Raw genomic sequence first — 23,026 nt, 5'->3', positions numbered from 1 at the left:
ATTGTAGAATAGTGCAGCAGTGTTTGAAAGGAGTTGCTATGGGAATGGATTTGGATTTGTGACCGCTTTCCTGATCAGAAAAGAAGATTACTGTTAATCTTTGAAACCATGAAACCAAGAAAGATTCAGTCTCAATGCTACAATCTCCGAGCTTGTTCGTTTTAACGATGGAATTGGTCCGTAGTGTTTATAGTGGCTTTGTTTAAACCCTGAAGAAATAATCTTTCCTTGCAATGTGTATGCAGACATTTCAGTATATGGTGTGTTAGCGATATTTGTAATGAACATTATGTGGTTTATCAAGGAGGGAAAAACTGTCCCACACAGAGCCCTTACTTGAACACCTACAATATGGAATGAACTGAACGCCAGAATGAACCCCAGACCTTCTCACATCAGTGTCTGACCTCACACATGATCTTCTGGCTTAATCGCCCCAAATCATGCTCTAAAATCTAGTAGAAAGCCTTTCAAGCAGAACTGAGGTTGTATTATAGCTGCACTGGGGACCAAATTCTGGATTGCGATATGATTAGACAATCTAATGCTGTGTAATGTTTCCTCAAGTCCACCAGATCCTTTCTTCCTCTTGGTGTCCTGTTGTGTAGAATGGGATTTTGCTTTCACGGCACATATTTTAGCTGTCTGGTTTTTTTTTTCTTCAATTTGAGTTTTTACAATAGAGTTCCACTTATACCGTTTTTTTTTTTTTTAATGTGAGGAACAATGAGTATGTGTAAAAGCAATTCTGTTTATCTTTAATCATTTGCTCGATAGCTAAACTTCAGTTTAACTTCAGTTATAGATACTTGAGCGCTTGAGAGAAAAAAGGAGAGTGATTCTAGACTCTGACTTATTGACACACTACATATAATCTACAATGTATACGCACAGCAAACTTCCAGGAGCATAATGTTTTGGGAGAATATCAAAGATGTTTCCTTTCCCTGTTTTGTGAGATCTGTCATTGTTTTTCATCCTGTAATCCTTTTTTTAAAACTGAATGAAGTTAGGCATGTTCTGAACTGAAATATACTTCTCTCCTGCAGCGGTTTTACATTTTAATGCCTGTATATTAATGAAACGGGAGAAAATTCCATTAGTTCAGGAGCTTCATGGACATTTTGACACACTGATTTAAGTCTTCAGTAACCGCACAATGAATTAAGAGATCCTAATATTGGTTGCCATAGTAGTAACGTTCTCAGTTGTTGGCTCAACTAGTATTCCACTCGACAACAAAACAGTTTTCTTGCAGATTAAATAAAAACCCCAATTCTGGATGGATATTGGGTGTTTGCATATAAAATTCAGCAGTGTATATCTGCATGAAATGTTACGAGATGAAGGAGAAGCAGGATGTTTGTCATGGATCACATACACTCTACTGTCTGCACTCCTATTGGTATTTGCTGCACCAGAAGAAGTCACTCCATTTTTACATAAAGAAAAAAAAACGAATGATCTCCTGTCGCTGACTTGCTGCGAGTCGCTGTGTGTCGTGTAAATGTAGAATTAGGCATATGTCTGTTCTGTGAGTAAACTGTGTTTGGTAAGGTTTTGGACATCTGTAGGCAGATGCAGTGTTTGCTTGTTTTCTTAAACCGTTGCATTTCCTTATCAGGAACCTGTCCTTGGCAAGTCAGAAAAGTTTTTCCATGCTGTATTTGCAAAATATTTTCATGGTTTCTTGAAATTTAGCTATCAAATAATTTTATAAGGAGAAAATCCCTATAAAACTTTGGACTTTTTTCCTTTTTTTTTTCTTTTTGTCATTTCTTGACATCCTGAGGATTTTCAGAGACTGTCATACAAATTCAATAGGAGTTTTAGAAAGTTTTCTTCAAGCCTTGTCTTTCTACCGGACCGTATCGAAGTTATTTTACATCCGAGTTTAAACAGATATGTTCTAGTCTTAAAGCCTGGCAAAAAAAAGTACTCCTAGTACCAGTTTGGGTAACATATGGCGCAGACACAGTGCTGACTCACACTCGGGTGTTGCCCAGCCCTGCCCAAGTTCTCGCACTGGATGGATTACAAACATACCTTAGTCCATTTCTGAATGAAATGTGCCAGCTCAGGGTTTATGTATTTATTAAAAAACTTCACAGTATCTGCTTGCAGAACATGAAATAAAATAATAGTTTAAATCGGTGCTATGTACATCTATGGACCACGTGGACTTTTCGTCTTTGTCGAACGTCCTCTTCGTCATGCTTCATGGTGCCACTGTACGAGTCTGTTGTTTGTAACTGCTGAGTCATCTAAAGCAGCTTGTGTCTTTCTGTGTAGCTTCTTTCCACAGAGAGAAGATTCCACAGGGTGATACAAGGGCTACGTCATCATTCTGCTTTTAACTTGGTCACGCAGGATGCCATCGCAGCGCGGGTCTAAGCAGCATTTGTGTACATGCTGTAGATTCTTATCGTTTAACTACTGTACAATGTACAAATCTTTTAATGTATAAGGAGCATTCTTTGTTTTAGACAGTTACTCATGTTCTTCCTGGATTAAACTCAAGCAGCTTACGGTCCTGCTGCAACCAGTTACAAAGTTTCTGGGCTGAAGTGTTTTAGAGAACGTTTTAGTGATTTAACCTCCACGGTGTTGGTTTCTATAAATATATTTGCCCCTGGTTCTTACATAATCTCTCTTTTCTGTCTGTCACTCACAGAGCCAGCAGTCTTCAAGCCCACTCCGTTGTATGGCCAGCCCTCATGGTGGGGTGATGTTGATGAAGACCACAAGGGAGAGTCTGCTAAATCAAGCAACAGTCACAATAGTACAGGTCTGTAATTTTCTAACTACACAACCAAGCCTTAGGGATTTTGGTGCTAAACACTGAGCCTCTAGGAAAGAAAAAAAAAAACCCTGGCGAATTCTGGAGTGTAAAGAAAGGCTTATTGATTAAAGACTGCTCTGTTAACAGCGAGCCATAGTCTTGTGATGGATTAGCAGCTGTCTACAGTAAGCTGTAGCAAATTGAGGGGGCATTGTTTCCTTCTGACACAGGATCCAAATTGGCCTTCTCTGGGTTTATAGCTTAACCTCGTACACTGACGGATTTCAGCAGAGTTTGAGTGTACAGGAAACAGCTGGAGAACATACATTCACAAGCCATGTATTTTAACAATGAAACAGGAGTTTGTATTTTTAGCATGTCAATATTAATCTTATATATTATGCCTCCAAAATACAGCTAGTCCCTGAGTTACGAAGGAGATGCGTTCTGATAACCCCATCGTAACTAGAATAATATCGCAAGTCAAACCATGACCTAGCCTAGCCTAGTATACTATAATAATTGTGGTAGTATACTATAATAATCGGGGTAGTATACTGTAATTTGTTAATAATTGAACAAATTGCAGCAGATTTAGTTAATGCATTTTAATAGAAAATGAATCCTATTTGTATATAAAACTTTAAAAAACTTTAACAATGGTTGTAACCCTCATCATACATGCATTGAAGTATCGTATCGTGTACACCGAGATTCTGTCCGACTTCTGTGTACTTGAACAACGTTCGGTTCTTGATGGCTACATTAACCTAGCATTTTTTTTTTCTTCCTACAACTAACACAGAGACAACTGCACTTTGTGGATCGCTAGGCAGACTGAGGCAAGGTGGTAGCCTAACATATCGTACCACAAAAGAATGTTACGTTTGCCTGCTGCATGAAATTTTAAATAGTTTTGCAATTTTGTTGTAGCGCTATTGTCCATCTTATCATAATTATGAAAATTTGTAAGTGGAACTATCGTAACTCAGGGAGTATCTCTACAAATTCAGCTATGGGAATTATAACGATCTGCATCAATGATCTTTCTATAATACATTAATAATTCAGAGGTCTTGTTTACAGTTTACTATTATTTCATTTGCTTACTTTAGCTACTTTTTGTACTAGGTAAGAGTTACGTATTATTTTTGCACTGTGTCTGGGCAGGAGTGTCCAACTGTAGCGCAGGAATTTCACTGTGTAAAGATGCACATGAACTCGAAACCTGAAACTTACACTGCACGGCCAAATGTTTGTGGGCACCTGACCATCTCTAATGCTTTTGTGGTTGAATGGGCAAATCCCCCACATACATGTTCCAAAGTCTAGTGGAAAGCCTTCCCAGAAGAGCAGGGGTTGTTATAACAGCAAAGGGGAACAAGATGTGGAATGTGATACAAAAGGCACATACGAGTGTGATGGTTAGGTCTCCTATGTACTTTTAGCCATATAGTGTATTTAGGGCATTCCTGTCTAATTTTATTTCTATGCAAACAGGACTGTGGACATATATATTTCAGTTAGCATGGACTGAAATGCAAAATATACTAGCAGGTCAGAGAGGCTAGTTTCCAGATTTGTGTTTATATGCTATTGTATTTGCACAGAGAAACTGAAGGAAGACTCCAGACAAGAGGTTAATGGACAGTCCCCTGAACATCAAGGAAAGACCATTTACTCCAGTCGAAGGGACGCAAGTTACTTTGAAATTACAGCCAAGGAATTGCAATTAAGAGCTAAAACTACAGAGCAAGAGGTCCAGGTGATCCCAACAAAGGACACAGTGAATAAAGTACCACCTACACCCCCTGTAGTGCAAAGCCATGCCTCTTTCACTATCGAGTTTGACGACTGCACTCCTGGAAAGATTAAAATCAAAGACCACGTTACAAAATTCTCCTTCCGCCAACGCAAGAACCCCAGCAAGGACTCACTCGTCACTCCGACGGAGGTGATGTCATCAGAGAGCAAGGTGGCCGATTGGCTGGTGCAGACCGACACAAGCATGATGAGGAGAAGTTCCAGATCAGATGATCTCTACAGCACTAAGAGTGACCTTTCCACAAGCAAAAATACTCTGAAAGGTAAGTAAATATTCCTGAAGGTGAACTATGAACACAATTATGAAATTTGCCTGCATTAATATGGATAAACACTTAAGCCCTGCCATACAAATCACTTAAAAAATCATTCATTTTTAAGTCTTCACTATATGGAGTAGTGTGTAGGGCAGCAGTGAGGGAGAAACCACACTGAACTCTGAATACACGTGCTTGATGTCGGGCTCTCACAATGCAATTTTGTCATCTGAGACAAATTTTGAAAATTCTACGGTAAGATCTGTAGTCTTTGATCGCTGGTTTGATATGGTCACAGACGGCCAAATAATGGCCGTCGAGATCATTTTTTTTCCTCTAATGAAGTTCTGGCAGTCAGAAGATTTCAGACACTTACCTGCAGTGTGACATCTCCTACGACGAGCATCAAAAGAACCAATAGGAGCTCCGAAACGGATGACTCCAAAACACCTCAGGAAAGTCATGTCAAAATGAGTCAGGTAGACAGTAGAGCAAAATTAACGCTACAGAAAAACCGGGCAAGACTTCTTGTGTGTGCGTCCGATTTTGACGCATCTTAACTGTCGTACAGTCTGATATGATGACAAGTGAGATCCTACAGTGTGACATGGGAAACACGTTCGTACAGTCTAACAAGCAACAATTACAAAGGATTATGAAAAATCGCGGAGTGTGAGTCCGGGTTTAGAGTCAGGTATGCAGAATGAAGTCAGGGAGTCTTTAACTTCAGAAGCACCAGAGATCACCAACCATCCTGCTTCTCATGAGACCGTCTAGAATAATGACCGTGGGTTACACGTCCTCTTTAATTTATCCATACTTCATTGAGTGCTTTAACCTGGTCAGGTTTCTATGTAAATTTTTTTTTATTATTTTCATTTTCTTTTGAAAATATACATTAGTCTATAGAATCAGCGCATTTAATTTTATGTGTATTTTAGACTATGTTTCACTCCAATAACTGATTGTATGCTAGAAAAAATGAAGACAAAACCATGGCTGCATTAAAGTGGAATCATTCCCAACAGTAGAGGGTGTAAATTCTCCCTTTGCTAGCTCTGTAAATCTCTCTCTTTTTGTTTGTGGGTGGATGCAGTAGCTCTTTGTGCTAACAGATGAGTTTGGCTCATCTGGTGTTCAGGTTACCAAAAATAAACCACTGGCAAATAATGTATGCCTGAAATCAAGTAAAAAAAAAACCCTAATTATCTCCTAGATATTTTAACAAAGCAATGAAAACACTATGTTGACTAAATCATTTTGGCTTAGGAATGTGTTTAGATTTTGTTGTCACACTGAGAGTAACCCCTGTGAGTCATGCTGATGCAACGGTCTTTCTTAGATGGACACCATCATTTGGATGGAACACAAAATGATTCTGAAGATCCTGTTTTAAGTCCCCAGGACCTCTCAAGAGAGTTGACTCAACAAGAACCTTTCACTCCTCCAGAGAGGGAGGAACCTCCCGTGACCTCCACACCACGGTGTCAAACACAGTCTAAAACTGACCCCTATCAAGCATTTGCCATTAATTTCCTTGAAGATCACATTCCCAGAAGTCGCTCTCAGTCCTTCACCAATAACATCACTCCAGCGGAAACCCACGTGGCCCACAAAAGAAGAACAGAGAAGCCTATAGGATCTGTCCAATCTGGAGAGAGTTTACCTTCCTCAGCAGTACCGAATCCACCAACTCAGCGAAGTATCGTTCCTCTCAAAGGTTCTGATGGTCCTTCAAGAACAGGATTACTGAGAAGAGAGAAGAGCGATCTTCACGGCAGTACTTCAAACTTTTCTTCTCGCTCAGCTTCCTCAAAACCATTTGCAAGCGTTGGTCGCAAGTCCAGAATGGCACTGGATTTTATGTCGGAGTTTCTTAAGGTGTCAAAATCGAATTCCACAGCTAGATCAGAGAAATCGCGCTCCAAAACTTCCAGCATAGTCTCTGTGGTAGCAGATCAATCTAGCCAGTCTCAGCCCTCAGCCATGGATCAGACCCATATCTTATCACCTTCCCAACACCTAGACCTTCCAGAACCCCTAGTTACATCCACATCTATCAGTTGCACAGATGGGAAGACCCTTAAAGGTTCTAAGCAAGAGGAGGAGGACACCTTGAGTGATGCTGGGACCTACACCATTGAGACAGAGGCACATGATAAAGAGGTGGAGGAGGCACGTAACATGATTGATCAGGTATGTTCCTTTTAAATCCACTGCTTAGTTGGAAGTGCCAGTGCCAATCAAATCCCCCAAATCCTCATCCCATATCCCTACCCCCATACGTTTCTCAGCTTATAAGGTAAAACCATTACAGAGACATTTTACTCACCCTTATACATGCATACATACATACATACATACATACGTACATATTTTGTTCACACAGTTCCTTCTGCGCCGATGCAAAAATGCATGTGCACTTTAACCTGCTTGTTTGCGGATTTGCTCTAGTCAAATCAAAAATGTTCGTTTGCAGACCTTCGCTCTTGTACTGGCATTTCCTTCTTCTTGCACTCAGATTTTTGGTGCAGCAAACCTGCCCCAATTTGTTGACCTCGCAGAAAAGGTTATTGTGACATTACTCATTATTCCGATGCAATATTGGTAATGCTTCCTGGCAGTCATGCATGTTCATTTAAATTTGTAACTTAGAACAATAAACGTCTCACAGCAGTTTCACAAAACTCCACATTTAGATCGATATCCATAATGCGCATTAACTTGCTGAAATGACATGAGGAAGGAACCTTGAGAGGAGCCAGACTCAAAAGAGAACCCATCCTCTTCCTCATCTGCAAATAGAAAGTCAGTGAAGTTCTTGCAAAAAGAATCAATTAAAATATTCAATTATAAATTAAATGTTAAATAATTACGTGTTTTTTTTCTTTCTAAAATGGGTTTATTTGGGAGTATTCGTGTGATCATGGGGACTTTTCTGTTTAAACACATTAAAATCCTACAAAATGATCCTTACAAATAATTCAATAGATAAGGTCTCGAAAAGGATTATTGTTATTTTGCTCCAACGAGCTATTTTTTTCCCCCCGATCTATAAAAATATACAAATTTTTTTTTAGGATTTGGAGCTTTTTTTTTTACAGACTGCTGGCACTCTCATATTTACTGACATTTTCCATCACAGTTTTGTCAGATTTTACATTCTGTTCTGCTCGTCAAGCCATTTGCTATCCTTTGTTCCTGACAGGTGTTTGGTGTTCTTGAGTGCCCTGAACACAGCAGTCTGCCTTCAGCAGCATCAGAATATAGGTGTGTAGAGGGTGACAGGGAGGACCAGGATAGCCTTCCACTTAGAGAGAATAGTCCCAGCCCAACAATGGGTCATAATCCAGGCTGTAGGGAACCGGCCGTTGGTCCAGCACAGGTAACATTACACCTGGGCTCTATATATTAATCATATGGGTCCATCTGTCAAAATCCCAATCAGCCATTGGCTTAACCTTCCACTGATCCACTTTTCATGATTAAAGGGGGTCAAGCATCTTATTAAATATGTCGAATGCCTTTATAAAGGACAGTGCTTGATTTGCTCTGATAACATTTATTCGAACACATTTTTTTCACTTGTACTTAACACAGTCAATCCTTCAAATTCTTTAGTTTTGTATTCGCACTTCAAGACTAATACTGCAGTCTTTAAACAGGAGAAGTAGAAGAAGTCTTTCACACAATCGATCCCCCAAATCAATTTGTGATCCTAAAAACGTAAGAATAAATAAATGACTTCATATCGTTTAGGTCTTTGAGCAATTCTAGGAGTTAATCTCATTTAAACAATAATGGCATGAAACAAAGATTTATCACAGAGTGTGATGTTTTTAGTAAAATAAAAAAATGAAAACTTTTAAACCTTTAACCTTTTTTTCCCTGTTACTTTGTTGGGGAAACAGTGCAGCAGGGCAAAGATCTGAGCAATATTCTTTGCATTTTCTTTTCTTTTTTATTTTAATTAATTGTATACAGTTATTGTTGTCTATATTGATAATATAACAAGACATGAATATTTTTTGGTGCTTGGCCTCCATTAATGCTTTTTGCAGCCGCATTTGCTTTTATTTTCTTCTGGGATCTCCGGGCAATTCCTGTGATTTGGTGGTAGACTCTGCTTCTTTCCTTCATGTGGATTAGTTGGTGATGGGTTACATTAGTCAGAGACAAAATACCTTCAAGTTGGAATCTTTTCATTGACTGTGTTGTAGAGAACACGGTGATATAAATCAGTATAAATTTTGATTCAGACTAATTCAGGATGCCTGACGTTGATGGTAAATGTTGTTAATCAGTTAACAGTTACAACATTTTGCCGGATCCAAGTTTATTGTAACCGTGTAGTCATTTTTTCCCCATTTCACAGGTGGGATCAGTGGCATTGACTACAGGAGAAACTAAATGGGTTTCACGTTGGGCTAGTTTAGCGGACAGCTATTCTGACTCTAGACCGATTTCCACACCAATCAGTATGTCTACACAGATGGATCTTTCAGGTAGCAGTAAGATGTTCTTATTCGTGCTCATTTTTACATCAGCACACTTTTGTTCAGAGCAATAATTTGAATCATTATTTTAACCTGTTGTTCAGGAGTCGGGCAAATTAACCCTCACTCGAGGCATAACCGAACCGATGAGAGTCTGGGGGCAGAGGATGGACAGACTTTCAGAGCACGACGAATTCTACCTCAGTTGCCCACAAAAGGGGAGGGTCAAGTGCCTCCACCTAGTATTCACGTGGATTCAGAATCTTACCTGTCGTATGAAAGTGTGGAGAGGAACATAGAAGGTTCACTTCAAAAAGATGATCAGAAACTGTATGTCACGGCTGATCTCGATCCAGACAGTCTAAGCGATGCTAGCAAGTCAGATGATGGTTCCATCATAGAGCTGGGTAGAAGTACTAGCACTGGGAACCCAGACAGGACTTTGGAGGTTAATGTTGAGACATCATCTAAGAAAGATGCCACTGCAGACAAAATGGTAAAGGATCAGGATTGTTCCACAAAGTTCTCTACAGCCACCATAACTAGACAGCATGGCAGCTGCAAGTCTGGCGATTCCAGTCTTTCTCCACCTTGCAAGGATGCCTCTGCAAGCATGGAAAACGCTGTGTGCCTCATCAGACAAGAGAGCTTTACCAAACATCGGTCCAGCGACGACATTCACTTTATGAAATTGCCCCATATCTCAAGTTCGGAATCTGGCAATGATACAAATGCATTCAAAGGTGTGTGCAACCAGGACACTCAGTCTTACCTTAAAGAGACAGAGAATGTGCTCGCTGTTTTAGAGGCCAAACTCCATGTGCAGAAGCCCAACCCTGCCCCTTGCCCTAAGGAGGACTCCCTTTCTGGAGAATCGGACGTAGACACGTCCAGTACAGTCAGTCAGCGTAGCAGTAAAAATTCTGGTACTTCTGCCCCTAAAAAGCCAGTGATCCTCACTGAGCTACTGAAAGGGAAAAGAACTCCTTCTCAGCATGCTCAAGGGAATAACGTATCTGGAGATCCACAGTCCAGGAAGAACAGAGTTAGTTTAACAGACAGTAATTATAAAGAATCGACTTCTCGGGGATCCATCGCACGTCAATGGTCTGATGCTGTTTCTGACCAGGAGTTCAGCTCTCAGCCTGTCCACAGAAAGTACACCGTACCGCTTCAGAATGAAAGCTCTAGGAGATCCAGCAAAAGCTCAGTGACCCAAGCACTAATTCGCACCGCCAGCCTTCATGCACCGAAGCCTACTAGGACGTCCATGCTGCGCCGCGCACGCCTAGGTGATGCTTCCGACAACGATGGTACAGAGACTGACCGCACCTCCCAGAACTCTGATTCCAATCCGTCTTCCACCAGAACTCAGGAGAGCAAGAAGCTTTCTCGTTTGGACATACTGGCAATGCCAAGAAGGAGAACCAGCTCTTTCAATACCCCCAGTGATACAGAGTCCTCGGCTGGTAGGACTGGCATTGCTCACCGCTCAGAGGTAGAGTCTGGGTTTTCAGCACATAAGGTTTCAGTACCTGACCCCAAGACTGGTACACAGAAGGGTTCTGGGACAACAGTCAGGCAACCAATCATCCGTGGGAGATCCAGCAGTGCAAAATATGTCAGCAGTACAGCCAGTGAGTATGACACCAGCATTGCAGTTAATAAAATATCAACAGAATGTTTTTATACTTTGTACAATTTCCGGATAGAAAACAAAGTGCTAATGTACTTCTTGTTATTCCTAGAATTACTCTCAAATTTAAGACTTTGTGTTTTTAGTCTTCATTTCTAAATACATGCATAACAGTTTATTGAGGGGTTATTTAAGGTCTCTGTCCTAGTGATTTTTTTTTGCCTGGCCAGTAACTAACAGGGTTTTTAACTCCTACTCAAGTTGATTGGGTTTCTATTACTTTGTGGTCATTTTAATGCCCTGTTTTCCCCCCCAGTGTAACCTGGCATTCTAATATTTTGGGTTTTCTTCTTACATATTTGTTCTCTTTCTTTCCTTCTTTATTTGTATCTTCTTGTACTACTTCTACTTGCCTCGGTGTTCCTCTCTTTCCTTGAAAATGAAATTGCTTGGGGCAAGGTTCCAGGAGGCGTCAGAAGGGCTCAGACTACGCCTCCACTTCAGAGGACGAGTATGAATCTAAACATAGCATCACTAAACATAAACGCTCCCACCATTCAGGAGCCTCGCACAGAACCCCGACTCTTGAACAGGTTCGGCCTCAATCCAGAAGCAGAGACTCTGAAACGGAGGGACACGAGAGTGACAGTTACCAAAACTGGACAACTCATAGTGCGGAAATCGCCAGGTAACAAAATGAGCATTGAGCATTTTTGAGAACGTATGACGGTTGGTTTCCTTGGAGGAGGAATGTTTTTTGCCTCAATTTCCTCCCCTGGATAAGGGAGGGTTAAAAGTTTAGGAAAAATAATGTTTAGGATTTGTAGACAAATTAAATTGATTGCATAAACACCAGTATGACTTTAAGCTTTTTAGAATTTTTTTTTTTTACCCACAGTGACTGAATGATGCAATAATTGCGCACATTGTTGAATACTTGATTGGCAAACTATTCCTGATAATATGACATATTAGAGCAAATGGTGTTGTAGTGGTGTATAATTTAGAGTTAATCATTTATTGACTTTAAGCCATGTTTATTCTGTTAGGCTGAGTCAGGACCTGGCTAAAGACTTGGCCATCCTGGCCCAGGAAATTCATAATGTTGCTGGTGATGGTGAAGCTCAAAGTACTGCCTCTGCTGATGCTGTGGAGTCTGTATCTGCTAACAAGGAGGTAACCGCTTGTTCTGCATCTCTTACGTTTTTCTTCATAGACTGTTTCTTGTTTGTTTAAGATGCTTTTGTTGTTACTCCTTTTCTCCGTGTCGTCTCTTAAAAAGCATGGTTTGAACACTGGCACTTCCTGGTGTAAATACAAGAAATGAAGCTTTAGCTCTCTGTTACAGTATCTACCAGTTGTGTGTATTTCACTTATTATAGAGGTTATTACATATCATACTGGCTTACAGTTACGTCAACAGATTCCTGAGACCAGCATGAAAAACTCTAAAGTTCTACAAAGTTCAGCTGTGGACAGAAATCCTGAACAGACTATTAATGATCAAGGGTTCAGGCACCAGAGCTGGAAACAGGAACAGGTTTTGATTTTTTCTTCTTTTTCTTTTCCCTATACCATCATTTCCCCCCGCTGTCTGTTCTTTTGTTCCACATTCTTTGTCTGTAGGCACGCACTTCATTCCTTCTGTTTGGCTTCAGGTTGCTCTGGACAATTCCATGCTGAACCCTGTGTCCCAGCTATCCATGGCTATCCGAGAAAACACCGAACAACTTACTGAGAAGATCAAGTACGTTATTCAAGTTTGCTTGCACATCTGATAAGCCGGAATACATGTTTATTTAAAAAAATAAATATATATATATATATATATATATATATATATATATATATATATATATATTTATATATATATATATATATATATATATTGTAAAAAAAAAAAAAAAAGTGGCAATTCTTCTATACCACAGTGATTAGTGATCTCATATCGATATAGTGATCAGTGATTACAATATTTAAGTTATTCATAAACACTAAAGTTGCACATAAAGTTGGTTTCATATCATAACTTCAATCTCTCTCTCTCTCTCTCTCTCTCTTAATGTGATAAGAATAATATTCACAGATAACGGTGACATAACAATATATATATTTTTATATAGGAAAAATAATCACTGACTGAATATGTGCCTTATGTTTTTATATCCAGTTGATTTTAAAACATTCATCATTATAAAAGTAAAATAACTGAATCTGTATGACCGTGTTTGAATGGTTTTTAACAGCATATAATAAAGCTAAAGGGATGTGGTAGGTTAAGGTGTTGGACTACTGATCGGAAGGTCATGAGTTCATATCCCAGATCCACCAAGCTGCCACTGCTGGGCCCCTGAGCAACCCTCAGTTGCTCTGTTGTATAAATTGTGAGTCTCTCTGGATAAGGGTGTCGGCTAAAATGCCGTAAATGTAAAGCTGGGCTAATGTTAAGTAACTCTGCGACTGTGGGTGACATAACTGTTCCGTAGCTGAGCTGTCAGTCATGCAATCCCATGTGGCAATTCCATGTGGCTCCTGGGCTGGCCACGACTGAGGTGCCCTTGAGCGAGGCACTGAACCCCCCCAGTGCTCCCCGGGCGCCGCAGCATAAGTGGCTGCCCACTGCTCCGGGTGTGTGTTCACGGTGTGTGTGTTCACTGCTGTGTGTGTGCACTTTGGATGGTTTAGATGCAGAGAACAGATTCTGAGTATGGTTCACCGTACTTAGCCGTATGTCACGTCACTTTCACTTTTCACTTTCAGATTTTTTAAATACAGCGTTCTCTATTACCAGAAATGAACAACTCAGTCCTGATAAGCACATGATTTACTGTTTGTGGGATCCTTTGTGTGTGTTTGTGGTATTTACACGCATTTTGCACACTGCAGCATTTCAGTCCGCCACTTAATGGCTGCCAGCATCTTACTCACCAGGATCCAAGATGCAATATTACAGTGCAGGTGGCTTCCTCAAACTATAATAATCATGGAAGTCACACGGTCTTACGATTATAGATCACATTCATGACTTTGCTTTGCTTGTAACATTTCAGTCATTCTCAGTCTGTTTGCATCCAGGCTTTTGTTCCATAATAAGACCGAGGCATGGGAGAGAGTAGAGACAATGCTTGATGCTGATGATGATTCTCCACCTTTGGAAAGTCCCAACAAGGTTTGTTTGCATGTCTGTTTACTTTCTGTAGATGTATCCATGTTCCCTAAATTTTCTTAACACACTACTTCTCTATTTAGGAAATAATGTCTATTATTCGAGATCTCCGAGGAATACAGAAGCGGCTAGAAGGTCAGTAAATCATGTGCTTTACGTCACACCATTGTGCTTTTCGGGCATGACTTGGACAGTCTGTTAAAGACTGTGATCTGTAAGGAATAAAAAACAATGGGATATGCTGATATAGGAATAAGTTGTAGTGTGATCAGGGCGGATTTTTTTTTCCCTATAACTTTGTCCCTAAATGTTTTATTCCTCTTATATAACACTTTTACTGTATGCTTTTTCCCCCCCTATTTGTAGTTACATTTAATGTTGTGTAACATTTAAAAAGAAAAGTTAGTTCACAAACTCTTGTCTCCCGAAAACCTTGTGGTGGAAACTCGCTGACCGTTAAAGTGCGCTTGAGATCCGTATTTTAAATGCGACATATTCGAATCAAATCGAAATTCGACATTTTCTGCCATAAAATAGCAAACAGATTTTATACACACACACACACGTATAGTCTGCTATTCAAGTTCCTAAGTAAGAGTCGTTACAACACTTTCACATTATAACACATTCTGACCAATTCAGTAGCACTGTACTCAGTCCCTCCAGGATTTCACATTTTTCTCTTCACAGAAATGAACACAAAATCAAGCAAACTCTGGGATATTTGGATGAGATTTCAATTTTTCTAAATGAATGCAGATTTAGGCCAAGACATGTCATGTGACATAACTGCAATGCACATTACACCAAATCCCTTTACTGGTGAAACACACTTTTTGCTGCACCAGTCTAAAAAAAAAAAATAAAATAAAAATCTCCTCGCAATCCTGAATTGACTGTGTTGTGTAGTACAATCCAACAATCCAAATTATTGGTAGGTAAACTGCAACAACATCTGTTTCCTCTACAGTCATCAACACAGTCATCGAACCCAGTGGAAATGTAAATCCGGTCAAGTCTTCATCGGTATCAAGCAACTCGTCAGCAGGTCAAATCAGCCTCAGAGCTTCTCCCAGAGACTGGAGATCCTCCGCTTCCCAGCGGTCTCCAGCATCCTCAGTCAGTGCTCGACGCTTTGGTAGGGGGAATGATGGTAGGGTTCTGTAGCACGAGAGTACGGATGTCGTTTGTCTCCTGCCATGTCTATTAAAGCTGCTCATTTGTACACAGTGGTGAAAGAATCAGTTCTTGGCGTAGCCTTAAGACTGGGGTTTGGTATTAATGTGCGCATTTATACTTGAGCGTGTTTATGAGCGTGTGTGTGTATATGCATGCTTGTGTGTGTGAGTGAAAGAGCACATCTTGCATAGCAATACAGGGCTGAGAATATTAAGCTAGTTATTGCTTGAGTGCTAGGAGATCAGGTACAGGCACATCTGTGGGTCCCACGCTTGTACTGTATAATATTTATTATAACAACACTGTATTTCACTTGAATTATTTTGTTAAACAATCTGATTGAAACAAGGTGAAAATTATTTAAAAAAAAAAAAAAAAAAGCATTCAGCATTATTTAGGGTGTTTTATATGATGGGATTCAATAATAAAGTATGTATTACGTAAGTGGATTTGTTTTTCTTTACCACATCGTCACAAATAGTGAAGTATGCACTTTGATTCTTTTGGTAAACACTAAAAAGCCAGCCAGTTTGTTTTTAAAACACCAAACCAGTTGATTTGTAATTCCTCACTTCTGTTTTTGCAAGACATTCCTTGTTCTTTAAATCACTGTGTGCCTGTTGGTTTTAAATCTGATATATATTTATATGTGAAATCGATGAAACTATTGTATGACCATCACCAAAGTGTTCATGTACAATACCAACATGCCGTGTCCCTCTGTATCTACCAAAACTTGTTCCCTGGTACTGTGTTTAAACAGAGTAAATAATTGGTGGGTTTCATTTTACTGAGAAATATCAAATGCACTGGGAAAGAGAAACCGAAACTTAGAAATCAGAGCAATAAGGAAACTATGCCACCAGAATTCCTGTAATATCTTGTAGGATCCTTCACCGATGTCAGCTTATGATTGTTATTGTGATTAGAGACAAGCTCACTGACCTTCTTTGTTAGGTATGTATCATACACTATGTAGATATATGCAATGATGGTTGTGTGCCTGGACAGTGTGAGTGTTGTGTTTTGGTTCTCTGTGTGAAAGTGAACAGAAGACGCTTCATTTACTGAATGTATTTCAGACTGTGGTGGATACAAGGAGAAGAAATTTGATAAAGTTTCAGAATTTTGCCGGCAATTTTGTTTACCGAGACCTGCGTTAATCAGTCTCAATATAAATTGCGGCATTGGTACAGGAGTTACAGGAGAAACGGATAATCGTACAAATAAAAGGGTTACTTATGGTTATGTGCCTGCTGACGTAACCACAGATTTGCTAATCTTTTAATTGTCAGATATGAAAAGTGTCCAGGTATATAATGTCTTTGTTAAGCCAAAATACAGCAAAAATGGATGTTTTGTCATTCTAGCACTACAATTTACAAATTTATGCAACAGTTTGATGTTAAAGCCTTTCCTAGCAGCGCTGTAAAAATGTACGGTCATCGTAATGATCATAATGATATATATAAATATTTTTTTTAATGATTTTGTATATATTGTAAATTTGTGGATTTTTTGTTTTTTTTCACAAATTAAACTGAAATTAAAAACATTTGTTTTTTGAGAGTTTGCTTACTTTTATTACTTTACCACAGAACAGAACTGTCACTCAATCTGTCTGATATGCAGTAGATTTACTTAGGGGCTTTTAGGGACTTTTCCTCCTCAATAAAATGACAAACTATTTCTAATGTGGTATTTGGAAAGTCCAGAGAGGTTTGATGAATTTCCCATAAAATAGAATATAAAAAAACCCCAAAAAAACAACAACAATAAAACAATACATGTATGTGCTTAGAAGTATAAAACATGAACATGTGAGTTTAAGGCATGCTGTGGTGATTGTAAGAGCTTAAATAGAAAAATAGAACAGCTGTAATGACCCCAAATGTATTATTGGTATGTTGGATGTTTGACATCGGTGAAAAACAGAAGCGAAAAGAGGAAGAGTAACTAAAGAATCTGGTGCTTTAATTATTACATTATTGCTTGTGACTGATTCACAGGCGAGGAACGGGCGCACCAGACGTCTGCCGTTATCATGTACTCGTAAGTCCTCTGTTTATTTTATTATTTGGAGAAAATCTAGAAAACACTTCAATAAAAGTGAGCAAAACACTTCAACTTTAAATTTCTACAGATCATTCGAATCTACTTATAAAGAGACCCATGAATTATCCTCTCCATACACATCTTTACATGACAATTATGTTCCCAAAAAGCCGGTAAGTGTATTTCTATTGTTTCATCTTTTTTAGCGTTTTGAATTTTTTTTCTACTCTTACCCTTATCTATGGTCGTATCTTTTACAGCGCATAAGTGAACTTAAAACCTTGCTATTGGCCACAGGATGTGTGACGATCCTAGGGTGTTTACTCGCCATTGCTGTGATAGAGGTGATGAAAAATGAGGACAGTATTAACAAAGCTTTGAATCAGAGCACCACACATCAGCCAGAGCTACATTATGAAAGAAGTGATCGTGTGGACGAATGCAGGTGAGGTTACATCCCTGAAGAAATCATCCAACTCTGTCTGGGGAGGTTCAGTCTTCAGGCACAGTAAACAAAGTAGAATGTTGTTAGAAGGAACTTGTTCATCAGAAAACTACACTGCAGATGAATATATACAGACGTTTGCTTTTAAAGTTACATTACATTACAGTCAGTTCATAAAGGGCTATTTTTCCAGTTGAGGTTTCTTCATGTTCTTCGATCTTTATTCACGTGACTCTGATTGGACAGGACTGTTCTGGTTGAGAACATTCCTTTATGGATGGATTATGGAGCCAATGCCAGTTTTGGAGTGCCGCTGTACGAGGCGTGGAAAGACCTTCTGTCTACAGCGAGCGAGCAAATCGATATAGCCTCGTTCTATTGGATTCTTACTGGAGAAGACATCGGTGTCAAGTCCATCACTGACCAGTTTGTGAGTAGTGACTCTTGTCTGTGATACTGTCAGTCTTTAACTGGATAAATGTTGCTCAAGGAAATTGAATTCTTTATTGTAAAATAAAGCCAATGATGTTTTTGCTGTCATGTAGCTGTTCGTGACTAAGCAAGAAATGGGATATATTACACGACATATACATTTCATCCATTTACTTTTAATGTTATGGGGGGGGGGGGGGCACGGTGGCTTAGTGGTTAGCACGTTCGCCTCACGCCTCCAGGGTCGGGGTTCGATTCCCGCCTCCGCCTTGTGTGTGTGTGGAGTTTGCATGTTCTTCCCGTACCTCGGGGGTTTCCTCCGGGTACTCTGGTTTCCTCCCCCTGGTCCAAAGACATGCGTGGTAGGTTAATTGGTATCTCTGGAAAATTGCCCATAGTGTGTGATTGGGTGAGTGAGTATCCTGCCTTGATGCCTGATGACGCCTGAGATACTGTAGGCACAGGCTCCCCGTGACCCGAGGTAGTTCGGATAAGCGGTAGAAAATGAGTGAGTGAGAGTTATGCGACAACTGCAATCCAAGTTAAAAACCGCTTGTGTCTGAAAACTTAAATACTCCTTCCTAAAATATTCACAGTAAACTTCATCATATGATCAGTCCCACTATTTCTTTTTTATTAGTGTGTGAATCATCTCCATATAAGTCCTCCTTTAAAAAAGAACTTGTTTTAGACAATAATGCCTTGATATAAATCTCCCTTACTATAACATCTGTTATTTAAATTGTGAATGTAAATGAATGTGTCGTTCATTCAGTGTGTGTTTACGCTACAGGGTAGAGACATACTGGAACAATTGAAAGCGCTGCCAAAAAGAAATGTGTCGGTGAGAGCTGTGAGCAGCATCCCTTCTGTGACGAGGAACTCCACAGACCTGGACATTCTGAGAGAACATGGTCATAATTCCTGCATTCACATGTGGCTGTGCATTGAGTCTGTAATGAGACTTTAGCTTCATGCATTGTGTCTGTACTGAGCTTTTAGGTTCTCGCTGCTTCGTTTTGTAGGAGTCCATGTGAGACGAGTTAACTTTGGCAAACTGACCCGAGGAATTCTTCACAGTAAGTTCTGGATTGTGGACAAGCGACATATCTACATCGGCAGCGCCAACATGGACTGGAGAGCATTGACGCAGGTATAGAAGCCGAATCAGGAGATCAGCTCTGTGTTTGGTGGCATGTTTGTAAACAGCAAACACGTTTTACATTTATTTTTTATCTCTTTTTAATTGAAGGTGAAGGAACTCGGAGTGGTGATTTACAACTGCACCAGTCTGGCCACAGACCTCCATAAGATCTTCCAATCCTACTGGGATATGGGACACAGCAATGCTACGATCCCAGATCCCTGGCCTTCTTCTTATGACACGTCCATCAATATTGACCAGCCTCTTCATGTCAACCTTAGTGGTGTTCCCAGTAGAGTTTACATCTCGGTACATATTCTATGGCTTTGATTTTTTTTTAACCTGTGTGTGTGTGTGTGTGTGTGTGTGTGTGTGTGTGTGTGTGTGTGTGTGTGTGTGTGTGTGTGTGTGTGTGTTGGCTTAGCTACTTAGAAGTAGGTGTTCTAACTGAGCCATGTTTTTTTTTTTTAACATACTTTGGTACATAAATAAGAACTAGGGATAGTCACTGATATTCAGATATTTGAATATCTTCAATTCATCTTAGCATCATCTTAGCAATTATCGAACGCTTAATAACATGAAAAGACTTGTGCCTGAGTGTAATTTATAGTTCAGTTCACTAAGAGTGTGATCTTAGAGAATGTCAGGCACCTGATTGCAGCTCACATTGAGCAATATGGCAACGATTACTGTATACATAATGTTGTCTTATGATAATATTACTCAATAGCCGAGTGCTGGATAATCAGGACCACATTGTTCAGTTGTTTTTAAGACAGTTACCAGCTAGTATTTTGTATTTGAGCTTAACTCTAGCTCAACACTTTTGTTTTCAGGTGCTTTTTTTTTTATTATGCTAATGCAAAATATTTTAGCGATTAATGACAGAGATATTTTTCATATGTACTGTAAGTTTTAAATCTATTCAAGTAAAGTCAAGAAGCTTTTATTGTCATTTCAACCATATATAGCTGTTGCAGTACACAGTGAAATGAGACGACGTTTCTACAGGATCATGGTGTTACATAAAACAAAGACAGGGCTAAGGACTTAGTAAGTAGTCTTAGCCACATAAAGTGCAACTGTGCAGCCTGGTGCAAACAGTGCAGGACAAGACAGACAGGACAGAGCAGGACAAAAGACGGTGCAGACGAAAAGTTACAAGACAATACAAAAAGTACAAAAAATACAATACATAAACGTCAATAAACAGTCTAAAAACCGTAAATAAAAACGTAAATAGCACTGCTGCGCCACCATCCTACCATCCTGCCATCCTGCTACATGTGTCCCTAATGAACATGCAAGGGATCCTTCCCTTGATATGAAAGAGATTATTCAGATGATATGAGAACGAAACCTTGAGAGAAAGCAGACTCTAAATGGAACCCATCCTCATCTGGGGAAATCCCCACAGCCTCCTTAGAACATCTGCTGGAAAGCGGCCCCAGAAGATTAGAGGTTATTATAACATCATTCTGATGAAGAGCTAAACACAAAGCTGGCCACCGTAACAGCAGTTCAAACACAGTGCCAATTGGATTTTCATAAGATTTAATTAGAATATTGGCCAAAAAAGAAATATTAGAATATTAAAAATATTATTTTGTATCGTGGCCTTTATTTTGTCACCTCATATGACAGTTCCTTTCTTCCCTTTAACTCAGAATTCCCCTCCTGCCTTCTGTCCGGACTCGCGCTCCAAGGACCTGGATGCCATTTTGTCCGTGTTCAGCCAGGCGGAGCATTTCATTCATGTAGCAGTTATGGAATATTTTCCTGCCTTCAAGTTCTACTATCATCACAAGTAAACCTTGATTACATTGCAACGGATCTTGTTTTTGTCTTTTGTCTTTTTTGTATAAAAAAAGGTTTGCATGCTTGTTTTTGTTTGCCTGTGTAGATACTGGCCTGTAATTGAAAATGCACTAATACAGGCAGTGTTTGAGAGGAACGTTACAGTGCGTCTCATGATCAGCTGTGGCCGTCACAGCGACCCCTCTGTATTCCCCTTCCTCAAGTCCATCGATGCCCTGAGGTCCACATCTGACAACATCAGGATAGAAGTGGTAAGATCAGTAGGAACTTCAGTGGAGCCTATTTCTTTCTATCAGATACATTCGATGCAGATCAGTATATTATGTAATATATTCAGAATTTGAATGAATTTTCAACTCTTATTCGGGCTACAGTCAATGTGAATGCGATATTATGACATCCCACAGAGACTCTACATTGTTCCAATGGGTAACGAGACTATTCCCTACACCAGAATAAATCACAACAAATATATGGTGGCAGATAACATGGCATACGTAGGTGAGTTACGGAGTATCTATTTATTAATCAACGTCATGAATCATAATCTAGATTAAATCATAAATATATCATCCCTACCATGTTGTACTCTCCAAATCTACACTTTAAATATGTTTATGTTTCACAGGAACCTCCAACTGGTCTGCCGACTACTTCAACAACACCGCTGGTGTCGGGTTGGTGGTTTCTCAAGACGGTTTGCATTCACCTGGAGACACATTAGTGGGGCAGCTGAGTGCTGTGTTTGAGCGAGACTGGGACTCCAAATTTGCTGTGCCACTTGAAAAACTGGGCCACAACCCTGACTGTGCTTTTTCTTAAAGCGTAAATTGACAAGATCAGTATTGGTATTAAAAGGTTTTACTACACAAGGTGAAATGAACTGTAATGATACAATGAAATGCTGCACATTATATAATGCTTTTATAATGGATTTGTTCATTTCAACTTGCCAGTAACAGTCATTTCACGCAGGTGAGAAAGGATGAGGTGAGAACTGACACAGTTTAACATCATAATGAACAGGCTTGATATAGCAGCCTTGACTGAATAAAGCAATAGACATTTAAAGAGAAAATAAATCAAATGAATATTGTAAATCATGTAGCATGTAAATATTAAAGATCGCTGATCTCAAAAATTAAAAAATCATTGTTCTCAGAGCGGGTTACTAAAAGCAGAGGCAGAGGGTCCATGATGTTTGATTTTGTTTTAGTGCTATCAATCAAAACCTACATTTCTGAATTATATGTTGTCACTCAATTTAATAAGCGTCCAAATCTAAATAAACAGACCTATAGATAATATCTGCATGGATTTAATATGCTCCTTAATATACCTGTGTAGGGGGGCATGGTGGCTTAGTGGGTAGCATGTTCGCCTCACACCTCCAGGGTCGGGGTTCGATTCCCATCTCCACCTTGTGTGTGTGGAGTTTGCATGTTCTCCCTGTGCTTCGGGGGTTTCCTCCGGGTACTCCGGTTTCCTCCCCCGGTCCAAAGACATGCATGGTAGGTTGATTGGCATTTCTGGAAAATTGTCCGTAGTGTGTGATTGCGTGAATGAGTGAACACTCCGTCCAGGGTGTATCCTGCCTTGATGCCCGATGACGCCTGAGGTAGGCACAGGCTCCCCGTGACCCGAGGTAGTTCGGATAAGCGGTAGAAAATGAGAATATACCTGTGTATATATGTGCCTAAAAATAACTAGCCAGAATAGTATTGGTTCATTGATTCATCTTTAGTAAGCAATTTATCTTGGGCTTCAGGATTTAGTATCCACCATGACC

At 39.7% G+C, this 23,026-nt stretch overlaps 2 protein-coding genes across 6 annotated transcripts in view; both read left to right on the top strand.

Annotated features, from left to right (window-relative positions):
• cep170ba (centrosomal protein 170Ba) overlaps positions 1–16,907 on the top strand; it is a 31,697-nt gene extending 14,790 nt beyond the window's left edge. For 3 of the 5 annotated variants that reach the window (XM_047821448.1, XM_047821447.1, XM_047821449.1), the window contains exons 7-19: positions 2,675–2,788; positions 4,393–4,869; positions 6,206–7,059; positions 8,072–8,248; positions 9,239–9,368; positions 9,464–10,996; positions 11,455–11,683; positions 12,045–12,171; positions 12,407–12,535; positions 12,654–12,742; positions 14,071–14,164; positions 14,245–14,296; positions 15,132–16,907. In XM_047821448.1, coding sequence (XP_047677404.1) covers positions 2,675–2,788; positions 4,393–4,869; positions 6,206–7,059; positions 8,072–8,248; positions 9,239–9,368; positions 9,464–10,996; positions 11,455–11,683; positions 12,045–12,171; positions 12,407–12,535; positions 12,654–12,742; positions 14,071–14,164; positions 14,245–14,296; positions 15,132–15,328 — 4,202 coding nt within the window. In that variant the 3' untranslated portion in view covers positions 15,329–16,907. Of the gene's footprint in view, positions 1–2,674; positions 2,789–4,392; positions 4,870–6,205; positions 7,060–8,071; positions 8,249–9,238; positions 9,369–9,463; positions 10,997–11,454; positions 11,684–12,044; positions 12,172–12,406; positions 12,536–12,621; positions 12,743–14,070; positions 14,166–14,244; positions 14,297–15,131 lie in introns of those variants that run through there. The other 2 variants (XM_047821450.1, XR_007144512.1) reach the window with 2 other exon arrangements.
• On the top strand, positions 16,160–22,544 carry LOC113659494 (5'-3' exonuclease PLD4). Its single transcript, XM_027172301.2, has 12 exons — positions 16,160–16,297; positions 17,350–17,392; positions 17,484–17,568; positions 17,656–17,840; positions 18,087–18,270; positions 19,066–19,186; positions 19,298–19,425; positions 19,525–19,725; positions 21,087–21,226; positions 21,323–21,488; positions 21,645–21,738; positions 21,866–22,544. Exons 2-12 carry the CDS (start codon positions 17,385–17,387, stop codon positions 22,057–22,059), a joined length of 1,506 nt encoding a protein of 501 aa, XP_027028102.2. The 5' UTR covers positions 16,160–16,297; positions 17,350–17,384; the 3' UTR covers positions 22,060–22,544.
• The last annotated feature ends 482 nt before the right edge of the window (positions 22,545–23,026 follow it).

Source organism: Tachysurus fulvidraco, chromosome 12, assembly GCF_022655615.1.
Source record: "Tachysurus fulvidraco isolate hzauxx_2018 chromosome 12, HZAU_PFXX_2.0, whole genome shotgun sequence".
In the NCBI taxonomy this organism is placed as follows: Eukaryota; Metazoa; Chordata; class Actinopteri; order Siluriformes; family Bagridae; genus Tachysurus; species Tachysurus fulvidraco.
Note: the sequence above shows the minus strand (reverse complement) of the source record. Positions and strands in the feature narration are given on the sequence as shown.

Excerpts from the sequence above, each read along its gene's own strand:
- LOC113659494 (XM_027172301.2), top strand. Across the intron at positions 19,426-19,524 it reads ACTGGAGAGCATTGACGCAG|GTGAAGGAACTCGGAGTGGT; the intron begins GTATAGAAGCCG and ends TTTTAATTGAAG. Across the intron at positions 21,489-21,644 it reads ACAACATCAGGATAGAAGTG|AGACTCTACATTGTTCCAAT; the intron begins GTAAGATCAGTA and ends GACATCCCACAG.